The sequence below is a fragment of the Hylobates moloch genome, unplaced genomic scaffold, assembly GCF_009828535.3.
Source record: "Hylobates moloch isolate HMO894 unplaced genomic scaffold, HMol_V3 SCAFFOLD_1, whole genome shotgun sequence".
NCBI classification, from domain to species: domain Eukaryota; kingdom Metazoa; phylum Chordata; class Mammalia; order Primates; family Hylobatidae; genus Hylobates; species Hylobates moloch.
The window spans coordinates 66,310,418-66,325,481 of NW_026652276.1; the positions used below are offsets into that span (position 1 = coordinate 66,310,418).

The window sequence follows — 15,064 nt, forward strand, 5'->3', positions numbered from 1 at the left end:
ATAAGCTCGATCCACCAATCGTGACCAAAGGCTACATTCCTTTTATCGTCAGGAGTCCTCTCTGGGACTACACACTGCAAACCAGAACTCCGAGGTGTCCCCATCCACCAAGTGGAGGGCAAAGCAAGACGAACTCCCCCGACTGGGTGTGGAAAGGCAGAAGAGCCAGAGCCACCTGACCGGGGAACAGAGGGCGTTCGGAGGCAGCTGGCTAGCAGAGTTCCTCGCCTCAGCGCCCCCAGGGGTGCCGGGGATAGGGAGTTCACGGGTCTGACAAGCAGGGAAGTGGGAAGGGCAGCAGTTCTTAGCTGGGAGCGGTGTACTCAGACCCCGCCGCTGGCCCTCTTGCCTAGTCCGGCCAGTGGGCTAAGGGTCCTCCCCTCCTGCCTCTGATCCCAAGACCCTTGGAGACCCCGTGACCGGCGCCAGTTTCAGCCTGCAGCAGGACCCTCGGTCTCCGAGCCAAGCTGGAATTGGTTAGATCGCGGGCTCCCGCACTGAGACCACACAGGCGCCGCCGGAGGGCAAGACTGACCGCCGCGCTGCGACTTTATTGTGTGAGTTATGGCGACCAATTGGGTGGCTCTGGGGAACGCAATCGGCCTCTTCCTCCTGCTCTGGTGGGGGGCGTAGGGGGAGTGAGGACGTGGGGGTGGGGACGTCTGGGGCTACTCTGGCTCTGCCAGAGAGTTTCCTTAGGAGCTCAGGCATAGAGACTCAGTCGCTCGCGTCCTCTCTTGGGAGGTGGGGGCAAGCACAAGCTGCAATCCCAGTTCCTAGATACTTAAGGGAAAACAAGCCTCAGATCCCTAAGAGCTCTTATTTTGGGGAACCCATCCTATTTTCGAGGAGCTGCAGCTTCGTTACTCCCGAAAGCTCCAGCTCCAGGGGTCCCTGCAGTCTCTCCTCACGTTTCAGTGCACTACGATTCCTCGTTATTTCCAAGCCAAGGGGTGTCTCTTTCGGACCTTTAGGCAGGCCTACAACAGCTGTTTGCCCCTTAGGACTAAAGGCATAAAAGAACTAAGTAGAAAACAGGAAAAACAAGAACAACTAGGTTCCCTCCATTGCTCCTTCACAGTCTTCCCACTTCATCCCCCGGGTTTATGACTTTCGAGGTCTGGCAGACAAAGTCTTATGCGAGCTGGGGACCCGGATCGAGGGAGGGTCGGGGTGGAAAGTAGTGGCGGGAGGTGGCTTGGCTGGTGATTGAGAGAATGCAAAAGGATTTGGCTGAGGAGCTAATAGCGAGCTCTGCCAATGCAGCCCAATGCCCAGGAGATGGCGAGCGCGCTCCATGCCTATCGAGGCGCAGCCGCACGGTCAAGATCAACAGTGAAGGGCGGTGCGGCCGCCCTGTGGTCGCCAGCCCGCGCGGTCACAGCCTGCTTTCAAACGCAGCCGAGCGCCTCCGAAAGCTGGAGATCTTGGCGGCAAGGCCGCCCCTGACAGCGGAGCCAGAGGGACACAGGGGGCTGCCAGAGGCGGGGAAGCATTGCAGTCGCCCTTTTGTCTGACCGTGGGTCCCGGCTCCCATTGCTCCCTTCGCCTCTTGAATCACGTTCCCCCACCCGCGGCGCTAAAAACCTGCCCAGTTTCTGAGGCGCTCTCCTGTCGCCTGTCTCTAACCGAAGGAAAGGCCTCTCTCCAAGCCCCCTTAGCCTCCCTCCCAGTGCCTGGGCCACTTACCAGTTCCTCTCCTCCCTCTGCAATTTGGAATATAAAGGGAACGCATATAAATAACAAAATCTTCTTCTGTTATTGATTTAGCCCTCAATCCAAATTCCTCCAGAGAGCGTTTGAGCACAGTTTTAATCTTCAGCAAACCTACCATTTCTCCAAGGCGGGGGGAGGGGGGGAACTGACAGGCAAACCAGAGATGAAAGGAAAACCTCGAGGCAATCTTTCCTACCCACGATGAGAAACCCGAGAAATAGACATGGGAAATGGAGTGAAGCTCCGGAGTGTGGGACTCACAAAAAATGGAGGAGAAGTTGGCGATGAGGAAAAAGGAAAAATGTGCCCGTTTCTGATGAAAACACATCTTTTGAGAAAAACCACAAAAACGGTAACGACCCTTCCCGAAGTGTAAGGTGGGGGCTGGCGTGACCCCTTGTACATGGGTTATTTCTTCTGCAGAGATTGAATAGCGATCAAATCTCTCTGTTTCTCTGTCTCTGTCCCTCCCCCTCAAAAACGAAGTTAGCTGTCCACTGTCGGCAGTAAGATATGAAAGAAATCAAGCTGGGACAGGGAAAACGAAAGTAGCTCCAAGTCTTAGGTCTCTGCGTTTTCTCTCTCAAAGTCATGAGGGAGCCCTCCCACCAGGAGAGTTTTCACACTAAGTGAGGTTTTAAATATCAGTACGTAACTAACTTACACACGAAAACGTTAGCAACCAGAGTTGATTGTGTGGGGAGCTAACCATAAGCAGTCATCCAGTTCCTCACCGGCCATTTCCCTGAGTGGCAAAAAGGCCTCAAACAGAAAATTCTAGTGCCTAAAAATTGTGTCTGAAAGTTTAGGTTTTATGTTTTCAGTTGTCAACTGCTCTGTGCAGACTGCCTGGAGAAGGCGATATGGGATAAGCTTGAAATGTTTCTTTTTCGATTGCCAAATATGGATATGTCTTTCTAATTTCAAGACCTTCCTAGTCCAGATGTTTATAATGGTCTTTCTAGGTTGAAAATTTGCAAGTGAGTAAGTTTTTCTATGCTCAGGCATACAAATACATATGGATTAAAAAATAAACAGAACTATATAAATAAATTGACAATAGTGAAAGAAAAGTAAAATTTTATTGTCTTTTGAGCTGGCCTGGTATATCATTTTAAACACTGGAAATGATATCCTCATTTTAAAACATCACTACTTATGTTAAAGTCATGGGCAAAAGGGAGGGAGGGGGGCAAAAGTGGAGAGCATGAAGGTTCCAGAAACCAGAAGTAGTGTTGAGTTTCCTTCATCTATAGAGAACATAATTGTGTTCAAGATACCAAGATTTTGTAATAAATAAGAATCGTTTCAAGAAGAAACACAAACTTGAAAAAATAAAACAAATGCATAAGGACTCAGAAGAAACAAAAGAGTTCTGTTTATTGGCATCTCCCTAGGAGTAAAAAGTGATTTTTTAATGTCTGAAGCACTGCCATGTATCCCAGCTCACAGACATTGCATCTACAAAAATAATCTCTCAATTGTATAAATATGCAGCACTTTAAAAGTAATTATTTATCATCACTTTCAGAAACATCATTTTTTTCTTCTTGGACCTTGGAACTTCACATTTTTCATATTTGTTAGATGCTTTACAGCTCCATGAGAGGCCCAACGCATTTGTTTAGACAGTCAAGTTCTTCAATGGGTTCTGTAACATTGATTCAGCCTCTTTTTGAGGATTGAGGAGATGACCACAATCCCAGACCCACAGATCCAAGGCCAAGAAAAGGAGGTGCATTTATGCTATCCGCGGGTCACTCTACTGATTGCAGCCACTTAAATGTCTGCATTGAGAGCTCAAGAAATGAAGGCATCCACGATCCATGAGGACACATGAGTTTCGAATTAAAGATTATGAAAACACAAACCTACAAAGTATTAAAAATAAACAATTAAAACAGCAAGTGAAACACCCAAAGTTGGAAAGATTGTCTTCATTTCAATATTGATACAAACCCTATTTAATAAGGTGGCCACTTTTAAAGCCATCACAGTACCTTCAGCCTCCTGTTTTCAGACTTTCCCAGTGACCCCAGAGCACTGCCTGCCTTTCCACTTGCCTCAGGGCAACTGCTGAGAGCTAATGATTCAATTACCCAATTACAGGATATGAATGACTGAAAACCATTCTGTCCTAATGGATTATGAAGATAATCAGTGCTGGGAACGAACAAATAAAGTAATTTAAAAAAAAAAAACCTTAAATCAGAATGGCACTTCTGAAGTTCATTTGAGGGGGGGATTATTAAAAAATACTTCAAGTCCCTTTATACTGGCCTGGAGGGAGAAACAGAACATTAAAAACAGATATTTTAAAAACCCTAGGCAAGAACAAAACCAATAATAAACAAGTAAAAATCAGAACTACAAAGTCAGGTTGGGCAGCAGAAGGTTTTAGAGCCAGATAAGGGGAAGAGAGAAAAACAATTCACAAAATTTGCCACCATTGGCAGGGGGTGAGGGGAATTAAATACATATTCAAGTCTTTCCAAAGGCCTTTTGGAGACAACCGAATGGCTTCTAAACTGTCTGTGGCCAACCCGGAACACATCAGGAGACAGTATCTTTGAGCTTGGAGACAATTTTCTTGTCCTTCACTCTTCGGTTCTGAAACCAAATGGTCACTTGTCTCTCAGATAGGTTCGTAGCAGCTGAGATACGCCGCCGCTTGTCCTTGTTAATGAACTTGTTAATGGCATACTCGTTCTCCAGTTCTTTGAGCTGCAGTTTGGTGTAAGGCACTCTCTTCTTCCTCCCTCTTCGGTAGACACACATGTCCGGCTGATTTAGAGCCACATCCCCTGATACAAACAAAAGCACAAGAAAAATTAGGCTGGGATATTTGGAGCACCTAGCTGAGGACTGTGTGTGTGTGTGTGTGTGTGTGTGTGTGTGTGTGTGTGTGTGTGTTTGCAGGGGTGCAGGAAATTTTTTTAAAAAGCCATGCTGCTTGGTCTTTATTATGTACATAGACATAACACTTACCTGTTATTAAAGAAGGATTATTTGCACTTAACAATGGTTAATTTGATTGATTATCATAGTTTCTCAAACCGGCATCTTAACAAGCCTGCAATTTTATGGTGTGGTTATTGGGCACGTTCATGAGGACAGTTTCTGCAAATGTTGGTTGTATAAAAACAAACATACGTACATAGACACATACAAATTCAGGTCTTTTGCTCAAATTTTGATTTCCCGCGTTCCTATGTTAGGAGCTGGTGGGCTTGATCTAACAAGCTTTAGTAGTCATCTTGGGGCAGTGATGTCTTTGAAAATGGGGGCACCCAACTCTGTCAGGTTTCTTAGGAAAAAGGCCTCTTTAGGAGAAAAGGGAGAGGCCCAAGTAAAGAGCACGCAGAGACCCTCAACTTTAGGAGAAAAACGTGTCTGCGCTGCACACAGGAAAGAAAGGGCAGTGAGGGAGGCAGTTGAAATCAGAGGAGGAATTTACATTCACACGAACTGGACAAACTTCCACTGGGTTAACCCTGGTCAGGTGTGGAGCACAGGCACCCACTCCCAAGTAGGGGCGCATACTCTTAGTTCTTTCTTTTCTCCTCTCTCCCCCTCCCTCGTGTCGGTCCCTTTTCTCCATCGCCCCTACCTGGAAAGGAAGATTTCCAAAAGTGGGACCCCTGTGGCTGGTCCTTGGCGCAGTACACCTGGCTGTTCCACCCGTTAGCCAGCGTCCAGGACTGGTACCCCTCCATGGAGATATAGGCCTCGTGCCGAGGCTCCCCGGAGCCGAAAGTGGACACCATGTCGATATAGCCGGGCACGTGCTGGTAAGGGCTCGTATAGCCCTGGTAGAAGGATACCTCCTTGGCTCGCGCTGGCACCTCGTTGGCCGGTACGCTGCTGCTCGCCAGGCCTGACACGTCCATGTACTTCTCCACGGGGAAGCCTCCCAGCGAGGCGTGCGGCGATGACTTGAGCGCATTCTGCTGTAAGCCCACGCCGTGCGACATACGGCAGCTGTAGTAGCCGTTGCCGAAGTGGTAGCCGTAGCCCAGCGCTGGAGCGCTCGGGGGCGCTGCAGCGGCCGCAGCAGGCGTGGGTGCTGGGCACTCTTTGGCTGGGGGAGCCTCCGGGCGCGCCGCTACAACGGCAGAAGAGGACGACGACGAGGAAGAGCCCGTGCGCTCAGAGGTCCCGGGGTACGCAAAGCCGGAGGCTGCCGCTGCCGCCGCCGCAGCCGCCGCCGCCGCCGCCGCCGCCCGCCCCGAATGCGTGCCGGCGAACACAGGCGCGGAGAGAAAGCCGCGGCACTGGCCTGACGCCGCTGCAGCCACCGAGGAGGAGGAGGAAGAGGCCGGGGCGCCACCGGCGCCCCCGCCGTCTGCCCGCAGCCCGTCCATGTCCCAGCTCCCGGCGCGGCTCATGGCCCGGCCTGGCCCGGCCCTGGCCCTGGCCCTGGCCCCGCGCAGGACACCATGGCGCGGCGCGCCTCCTCCCTCTCCTTTCTCTCTGGTTCGCTCGCTCCCGCCCTCTTCCTCTAGCCCTCTCTCCCTCGGCGAGCCTCCCGCCTCCGGCCCGCCCGCCCGCCCTGCAACAGGTTAGCTCATCGCGGGACGCTTATAAAAACGAAGTTCAGGTTGGGAGGGGGCCTGGGCCGGTCGGGGGGCAGCCTCCCGCCCCGAGGGCGCCCGCCGGGGGCGTGCCATTGGCTGCGCGCGGCCACGTGGGGGTAGGGACGCGGGGGAGCCTGGCTCCCGGCCCAGGCCTGGCTGGACCCACCCACCCCGGCCCCCACCCCTCTCCTGCCCCTTGCAGGGTCCACCTCCCATTCCCGCCCTCCCCCCGATCCAGGCATACGCGCTGCAGCCACCCCCACGAGCTGATTGCGCGACGGCCCATCCCAGGCCCTGTCTGCGACTGAGGCGGGCGCCAAGGCCTGCGCCTTGTCTCGGCAACCGCTGTTTTTGCCACCTCTCCTCGGCTCCCCGAGTTGCACAGCAAAATGAAGACGAAGGACAGAGATGATCAGAATGATGTGAAAACAGGCCAATTTTTTATCCTGTTGCTGAATCCCTCAGTCGACTTCTAGACCCCAAATCTGAGTGAGCTAATTTGCCCTACCTTGCGCACTGGTACCCGGTAAAGGCATTTCACACAGGTAAGAGGCATTGGAGCAGACCCTTCCTATACACACACGCTGTCCGTTCGGAAAATGCCCACGAAGCGCCCTTGGGGCTGGCGGCAGAGACTTAAACAGATGAAAGACAGGCATCGGCGCAGTGAGCCTGACAATCTGTCCCAGAGAGAAAAGTCCATGGATGCCTACTCAACGCTATTCGCCTCTACTCTTCGGCCAGCCGGGAGTCGCTTCCGACCTGGGGCCCCTCAGCTCCCGCGGGTCCTTCTTCGACCCGCAGAAAGACCCTGAGAACGGCGCCGGGGGAGAAAGCCACTCAGCCTCCCGCCGTGAAACTTCTGTGTCTCTCCAGCAGCCGACCGGCCTCGCATTTTGCAGTCACCACCCACTCCCGCCCGTTCCTCACACCAAATTAATTGAAAACTTCACTTTCCCAGGGACCTTTGTTTCGCTTCCTTTTCCAAGCTGCCAACTGCAGAGAACTGAGAGGGGCAAATTAAGAGGGCGCTTGTTCCAAGCAAATTCGGAGTTTGTGATAGGAGCAGCCCAGAGAAACGGTCTGACTGCAAGGGGTTAGGTGGGCTCAGAGCAGTGCTGGTGGGGCTAGGTCCAGCTCTGGAACCAAGCTGCCAGGGTGTTAAGGATTACAGCCCTATCCCTCATCATCCCTTTCTGTTGCTCCTCAGCCTCAGAGCTCCAGCCCACCATCCCTCAATCTCAGCAACTAATGGAGCACCAATGAGAGTCCTGCTGTGACTTTGGGGCTCTGCCTTAGGAACAATATTAGATCCAATGAGCCCAGGGTTCTGGGGGTGGATATGGGATCCTTCAGAGCCCATTTGGTTCTGTGGCATGCACTCCCCAAGCCAGCCCATCTCCAAGAAAATCACTCCCCTAAGCCTGTGATTGGTGAGAGCTTGTCACCCAGCACCACTGTTCCCCGACCAAAGACGCCCTGAGTAAGATGAGGAAGAGAGCCAGGGAGGCCCTCCTTGGCCTGGCCTGGCATTTCAGGGTGGGCTGCTGGTGTTAGGAGTGTTGACATGCAAAACGCAGTAACCATAAAAGGCTCAAATAAAGGGGAAAGTTATGAGAGGGGTGTTGGAACGGAAAAGCAAGAGAATTCGTTTCATCTTTTTGAAGTTCTAGACATGTTCATGATCAAATTTGAGATGGGAAGGGCCTGAATTTTACAGGAAATCATAGGGAATAGAAGTTTGCTGATGAGAACAATTTTTTCACTATTTGGGAAAAGAAGGCAAAAGTCAGCAATGAAAGTTCAACCGGCATTTTAAAAAGGCCAACTGTGGCGAGGCGACGGGATTGCTAACTTTAAAGAGGGTTTGGCTGGGTCTTTATGAAACAATTTTGGTACCAAACCACCAACCATGGACCACCATGAAATGCTTTTATTTTCCCTTTGTCTCATTTTTTCTTCCTCAGACAGAGAAAACATGAAGATAGTTTTAACTTTTTATGACTCCAAAAAACAAATTCGTTGAAATATTTCTAAGATATAACTAGAACCAACAAACTTTCAGTCTCTTAAAATTAAATATCCCTGTGGTTTTGTGCCTTGGGCTTCTGCTTCATTTTCTCACTGATAAGTACATTTTAATGATCAATTAGGTGTTTAACAATAAAGTAAAATGAAAATGGGAAGAATATGTCAAGTTTTGTTGATTTCAAGCAGCCCATCACTTCTGGCTGAATTTTCCATTCAGCAAATTAAGTTGTGCAGGAGTGGGAGAAAAATCTGAATTACTACTCAGGTTGAAAGGGATTTCTCAATGGTGGCTCTGCTTCCAAAAGCCCTGTGGGACCCTCTCAGAGCAGGGCAAAAGGTTTCTCTGTTCATCCTAATGGTTGTTCAGAAGCCAGGAAGATTTTGAATTAGGAGCTTTGCCCTTTGATATCCTGCTGCTGAACCTGCTTCCAGCATAGCCTTTGGGGTCCCAGCCCTGTGGGAGGGCTTTGCCCTGAGGAAAGGGGGTCTGACTTGGTCAACTTGTCCCAAGCCCAGCACCTCTGGACAAATGCTACTGGCTCCTAGGGCTGTGGTTGAGTACCAGGCAAAGTCAGGGCTGCTTTGTTTATGAACTAATGAGACACATAGTTTACAAGCCAGGGATGCCAGGTAGAGGAGGAATTTTGAGGCTGAATTTGCAGAAACATTTCATTCGGGTTTAAACTTACTGGGAATCAGTTTCTTTAGCTGGCCAGGAGCACAGACCAAGCCTTGTGTTTGTGTGTGGGTGCATTACGCAGGGGTCTTAACAACAGAAATAGGCTTTGTTAAGTGAAAATCCTTGGAGACTACACATGTCTCCAAACATCCATGTCTTCTTCAGTGAAACTAGTTTTGCCGCTGTTCCTGATTTTAGTGAAAAACTCAGGATGGCCCTTTGGTGCCCAAAGTCCCACTGTACTCTCCCATCACTTGCTCCTCTTCCTTCTTTTCCTCCAGAGGCATCCTTTTTAAGCATCAGTACTGTTCTGGAAGTCATATTCTCTCCTTTCATCCTAATAGATGATCTTTCAAATTTTGCTCTTGTCCTGGGTTGGGGGAACGGGCAGATACAGGCTGTGATTTAGATTTATTGAAGTTCCTCTGCTTGCCAAGACAGCAATGAGCTCAATTAACCACATAATCAGTGGCCATTAAGGCCAGGATCACAGGATTCTATCAGAGTGGGGTCCTGGGGACTCCTTTGAAAGCACTTGTCTTGATGGCCAAGATCAGGAAGTGCAGGACACCCTCCTAATTAACTTGTAAGAAGCCAAATATTCGGTGTAGAAATAGAGTCTTAATTCCAAAGTAAAATCTTAAGTCTAGCAGAAGTGGCTGGGCAGTGTTCTTAACCAAATCTGTGTTCTGCCAACTTTGGAGCTAATTTTCCCTCTCCAGGCAACACCCAGTTTTACTCAGCCTGGAGATATCAAAAGAAACAATAACAACAACAAACCAAACCTAGTGTGAAAAAAAGGGACCCTAGCAACAGCCAGACACTGGAAGCCACATTTGAGTACTTTCTACCTTTGAGACATATTCCGTTTGGGTTTCACAACACGATTAGGCTTTATCAAATGAAAATCGTTTGCAGCAACAACAGTCCCCAACCCCCTCCAAATCAGAAACATTATTTGGTGGAACCAGGTTTGCCTCATGCAGGACAGCGGGCCCTTCTTTGGGATGGAGAGAACTTCTCCAGCCTTGGAGAAAATTTAACACAGTGAGAATTCTTTCCTTTGAAGAGAAGCACTAATCTCACTGTGAAAGGGACGCAGGAGGGGTGGGGAGTACAGGAAGGACTTCCTTCGCATGGACTGAAGGAAGGCAGGAGCCGGAGGCCCAGAGTAACTTGTTGCCTTTTTTTTGGAAAATAAAAGCTGGGACCCCAATTTGCTGAAGTTTTATCCGACATTTCAAGGTGAGGGGTTGTCCTTGGAATACACTTCCCTAGCAAAACTTTTGGTAAGTCCAGTAAATTCTCACTCTGTCGGTAGCTTGAGATAAAAGAAAATATCTGTCTACCTACCTATCTCCATTCCGCAGAGTCCATTGTCTCTATGGGGAATCCACATTGTCCTTACCGGCAGGGCAAAGGGATGAAGGTGAGGAAAGTGCCCAAGCATGAAGCGGGAGCCGAGAGGGAGGCGGAGGGGCAGTGTTCAGCTCCACTTCCCGGCCCGGCGGCGCGCAGTTCCCCACGCCTGGCGCTAGATGTCCCTGCAAGTTTTCCCGTGGCGTCTGAGGGCACAGGAACTCGAGGCAGGCGATGGGTCTGCGTAGCCCGAGCCCAGGAAGAAAGTATCCCCCAACTCCCGCACCACGACCTTCCTCCGTGGGGCGCGGGATTGCGACCGGAGAGGGAGGAGGAAAGACAGAAGCAACCGGAGAGACCCGGAAGGGACAGAGAGCTAGGAGCTGGCCTGCCGAGGGATGGGAGCATAAAGTTGCCACTGCGCAGTGAGGACTGGAGTCGCCAAATCCGAGTCTTCCCTTATGCAGCGAAACCTGCAGTCGTGGAAACAGCACTTTGCCTAAAGACAGGGAGCCTGAGGCTCGAAGCCCAGGCTTTCGCGGTCCTACTGTCCCACCGCACCCTGCAGCCCCAGCTCTCGAGCAAGCATGCGTCCCAAGGCGGGACCGCAAGTTGTCGGCCCCAATTGCCCGCAGCCCCCAGCGTAAGAGGAGAGCCAGGCTTCGGCAGCGGCAGACGCGGGGCTTCGCTGCAGCTCCGGCTTTACCGGCGCCCCTCCCCTTGGACAGCCCGGACAGATTTTTATTACCTGCAGTCATAGGCCAAAAGTGTTTACCACTTCACCTCAGAGGACCCGCTGCTGCTCAAGAAACAAATATTTAGTCTGGAAGCCGAACCAAAAAATTAGGCCTCTTCAAAGTCATTACTCCTTCAGAACAAAAAGGGCTTTTCAGTCCATGCGAAGGAAATCCTTCCTATACTCCCCATCCCATCTTAAAAATTTCTGCCAAAGCATGCGGGCTTGGGTTGGATTCTTGTCTTGTTTTATCTAGTGGGTTCTGTACCTTGGTAGTGGGTAAGAGGCCTTGACGGTCACAGAGGCTGCATCAAACCACCCGGAACATTTGACAGGCCTGTTCCCAGCCTTGGCCTTCACATTCTGGGAGACGTGCAAGATTCGGTATTTCATCAAAAAACATCAACAGGGCGGGGCGCGGTGGCTCACGCCTATAATCCCAGCACTTTGGAAGGCCGAGGCGGGCGGATCACCTGAGGTCAGGAGTTCGACACCAGCCCTGCCAACTTGGTGAAACCCTGTCTCTACTAAAACTACAAAAATTAGCCGGGCGTGGTGGCGTATGCCTGTAATCCCAGCTGCTCAGGAGGCTGAGGCAGGAAAATCGCTTGAACCCGGGAGGCGGAGGTTGCGGTGAGCTGAGATCTTGCCATTGCACTCCAGCCTGGGCAACAGAGTGAGACTGTCTCAAAAACAAACAGACAAACAAACAAAACAAACAAAAACCACCACCACCACCACCACCACCAATAAAACACACACACAAATCAACAGAACTGCATTCTTCTTACTACTCTCTATATAGGTTCAATGTTTTTGAGGTAGGCCTATATTTACATAACACATATGCAAAATGAGAGAATTAACCTAAAAACTGCTGCCCAAGGTTTTAAACAACCCTTTTGACTTTATCATCGGAGATAAGTTTAAATCACGAGCAAGTCCCTGAACCCCTCTGGCTCATAACCTCTGGAAAAGGGATAACAGTTTAAATCTCACAGAGTTGCTGTGAAACTTAGCTGAGAGAACATGTAAAAAGCACTTGGAATTGCATAGCAAGAGTTTCATATAAGTTAGCCAATATTGCTACTAGTGGGCGTGGAATCTCTAAATAAATTAAGGGACATTAAATATTGGAATGGAATGGTCACTGTACCTCATGAAACATTATTGCCTGCTACACCCAGTTTAGAGAAAACATTATAGGTGTCTTTTACTGTGAGTAATTTCGCTGACATGGTCTCTGACATGTTTTTTGTAATAAACGTGCTAGAAATGCACTATCAGTGTCATTTAAAAGGTGCAAAAATAGTTTTCAAAGCCACTAATGAATGAAGGTGCTGCTGAGAAATACTGTTTTCCCTTTCGACAGACTGAGGTCCGGTTTGGCGCAGCCTTTGGGACCAGAGGCGTCGGGTCCCAGAGGAAGGGAAGATGTGGGAGAGCCTCGGGCTGAGTGATAGAGGAAGGGGTCGTCAGTCCTCACCTTAGTCCCCACTGACTGCGTCTCCGACTTGAAAACCAACTCACAGCAGCCGAAACCGCGAGAAAAACAGATGGGGGCGCCAAACGACAGCAATAAAGGCATCCACGGATTTCCACCCAAGCAGTGCCTCGGTTCACCCACACTCCCGCCAAGGTCTCGCACCACCCCCCCACACCACCCCAGCACGACCCGAGCCTGGACCAAGGTGTCCCATTCAGTCCCTGGAGCAAGCGAGGACTGGGTAGGGGGACCCTTCCTGGGTCACAGGGGCGGCGACTGCCAGGCATGGTAGAATTGGGCATCCGGGCTGCGGAGCAGGGAGGGAGCAGGTGGGGGCGTTGGCAGGGATGGGCTCCCACCGCGCTGGTGGCCCCAAAGCCGGCGCAATGAGAACTCAAGGAGCTCAGAGCTGGGTGGCCAATGGAGCAGGGGCAGAGGTGGACGCTGGGTCAAGTCCCAGTCCGGGTGCGCCGGATGCCCACTCTGCGTTCCCCGCCGGTTCCCCGTTCCCCCAGGCACCGCCTGCCTATCGAGCTTTCCGTTTATCACCTTAAAGAGGTGGAATTGATTTTCTAAGTAAAGCTCGCGTTGTTGAAATAAGTTGGCGCCGAGGGGAACAGAAGATAAACTTTTGGCATTGACTGTATGTGTGTATATATGTATATAAATATACTTCACACCTCGCTTCCTCTTACATTCCTGACGCGCCCCCAACGGGTCTAAGGTTAAAAGGAAAGCGCCAAGAGCCATAGGCGAATAGATCTCCAGCTTGCCCCCTTATACACCCCAATGTTCTGGGTGTGTCCGGAGAAAGGAGAAGAGGGGGCCCTGGTTGGGGTTCGGATTGAGGCTAAATGCGGGGATGCAGGACCCCCGCCCAGCGCCCAGATTGTCAGGGTCTCTCAGCCGCTTCAGAAGCTCACGGGCGGACCTCCGCGTCCCATCCCCGTCCTCTCTCGCCTCCGCCAGTGTCCGCGAATCTCTCTCCCGCTGGGCCGCTGGCGGGCGGGCACAGTGCTTGGAGGGTCAGGGAAGGGTGGGCGCAACCGCGGGAGATGAGGAGAGGCCTGGAGTGAAGATTGATCTTCGTTAAAATGGTTGCCACCGGCGTCATTATGACTATCAAAGCTATCGCCAAGAGGCTCAGCCGCCAAGCCCAGGCCGCAGAGAGCTGCGGTAAGGCTGTTCGGCGACTCTCTGCGCCCGGACCCAACGCTGGGAATACCTGTGGCCGCAGGTAAGGGGCTGGGGTGGATGAGAGGAGGAAAGAGAGAAGGAAGAAAAGCAAAGGGGAAGGGAGGGCAGCGGGGACGTAGGGGAAGAAGGCTGTCTCCTCTTTCCTCTTTTGACCTCGAAATACAGCGCCTTTGCCGCAAATAATTCTATTTGAGGAGGGAGGGGAAAATCTGGCAACGTGAAAGTGGATTCGGAGCGCCCGTATGGCGCTGTAAATCTCCACTGCGTTTAAAGTTAGCTGTCGAATTCTGCTATCAAATCGTCCAGCCTAATTCGTTTCCCCTCGGGGAAATGCGTAGGCGAGAAGGCTTTCTATCAGCAGGATTATAAAAGTAAAAAACCGGGGACTTCGAGTTCAGATCTAACTCTGCAAACGGTATTAGAAAATCAGAGAGGACCTAATGATTCCCGTTTGGAGGCGCGGGCCCAATGCACCTCCACGGCCACGTAGCAAGAAAACGCTTTCAAAACTCTAGGATATTTCTCTCTCTCTCCTCTCTCTCTCTCTCTCTCTCTCCCCCGTCTCCCTCTCCCTCTCTCCCTCTCTTCCTCTCTCTCTCCCTCCGGGTGGGAGGAGAGCATTTAGGCTGAGGTGAAGAAATAGGGAGGGAAAGAACTCTGGCGTCCTATTTGTTAAATAAAATACATATTTGGTTCTGAAATCCGAAAGATAAGTAATCCAGACAGGAGAGGCGCAAGGTCTTCTCCTTACGCAACTCTTCCTGCATCCTCCCCCTTATCTCCCCCCCACTTATGCCCCCAGCTTGTAAATGTTAAAGAAAAAAAAAAGCCTTCCCGAGGATCTACTCTGGAAAGTCAAACCATTATTTATTATTTAATACGTATCTGTGTCCAAGGAAAAATGAGGAAGGCGCTGCATGATTAGGACCTAAGGGGCAACCTAGCAAACTGAGAGCGTAATGATGCCCCTAAATGAAGGGGGAAATGTGCCGCGGCGCGCTCTATTAATCAGACTGTCAATTTCACCCCCGAGGCCAAACCCCCGGGCGAGCAGAACTGGCTCGGAGCGGGCAAAGGACCGGAGCCTTCCTCCTCACTTGTCTCTTCTCGCCTCCTACCTGGATCTATTTGTCTGCTCTGAAGCTGCCTTCATTACCCACTGACAGGAGCGTGTATTTATTTGCTTATAAACCTGTTACAATAAATGATTATTCGAACAGCGTCATTCGTACCTTAATGACGAGCGGGCGCTACTTTTTGATGAATGACATCTCGGGCTCGGA

At 50.8% G+C, this 15,064-nt stretch overlaps 1 protein-coding gene across 1 annotated transcript; it reads right to left on the reverse strand.

The window, feature by feature from the left end:
• Window positions 1-3,071: 3,071 nt before the first annotated feature.
• On the reverse strand, window positions 3,072-6,268 carry HOXD13 (homeobox D13). Its single transcript, XM_032753377.2, has 2 exons — window positions 5,327-6,268; window positions 3,072-4,520 (listed from the first exon to the last, which is right to left on the reverse strand). Exons 1-2 carry the CDS (start codon window positions 6,102-6,104, stop codon window positions 4,270-4,272), a joined length of 1,029 nt encoding a protein of 342 aa, XP_032609268.1. The 5' UTR covers window positions 6,105-6,268; the 3' UTR covers window positions 3,072-4,269.
• Window positions 6,269-15,064: the final 8,796 nt, after the last annotated feature.

Bases quoted from the DNA above. Each gene is read 5' to 3' on its own strand.
- HOXD13 (XM_032753377.2), bottom strand. From the start codon at position 6,104: ATGAGCCGCGCCGGGAGCTGGGACATGGACGGGCTGCGGGCAGACGGC. The intron at 4,521-5,326 runs GTAGGGGCGATG...TGTTTGTATCAG, and splicing joins TTGGAAATCTTCCTTTCCAG to GGGATGTGGCTCTAAATCAG.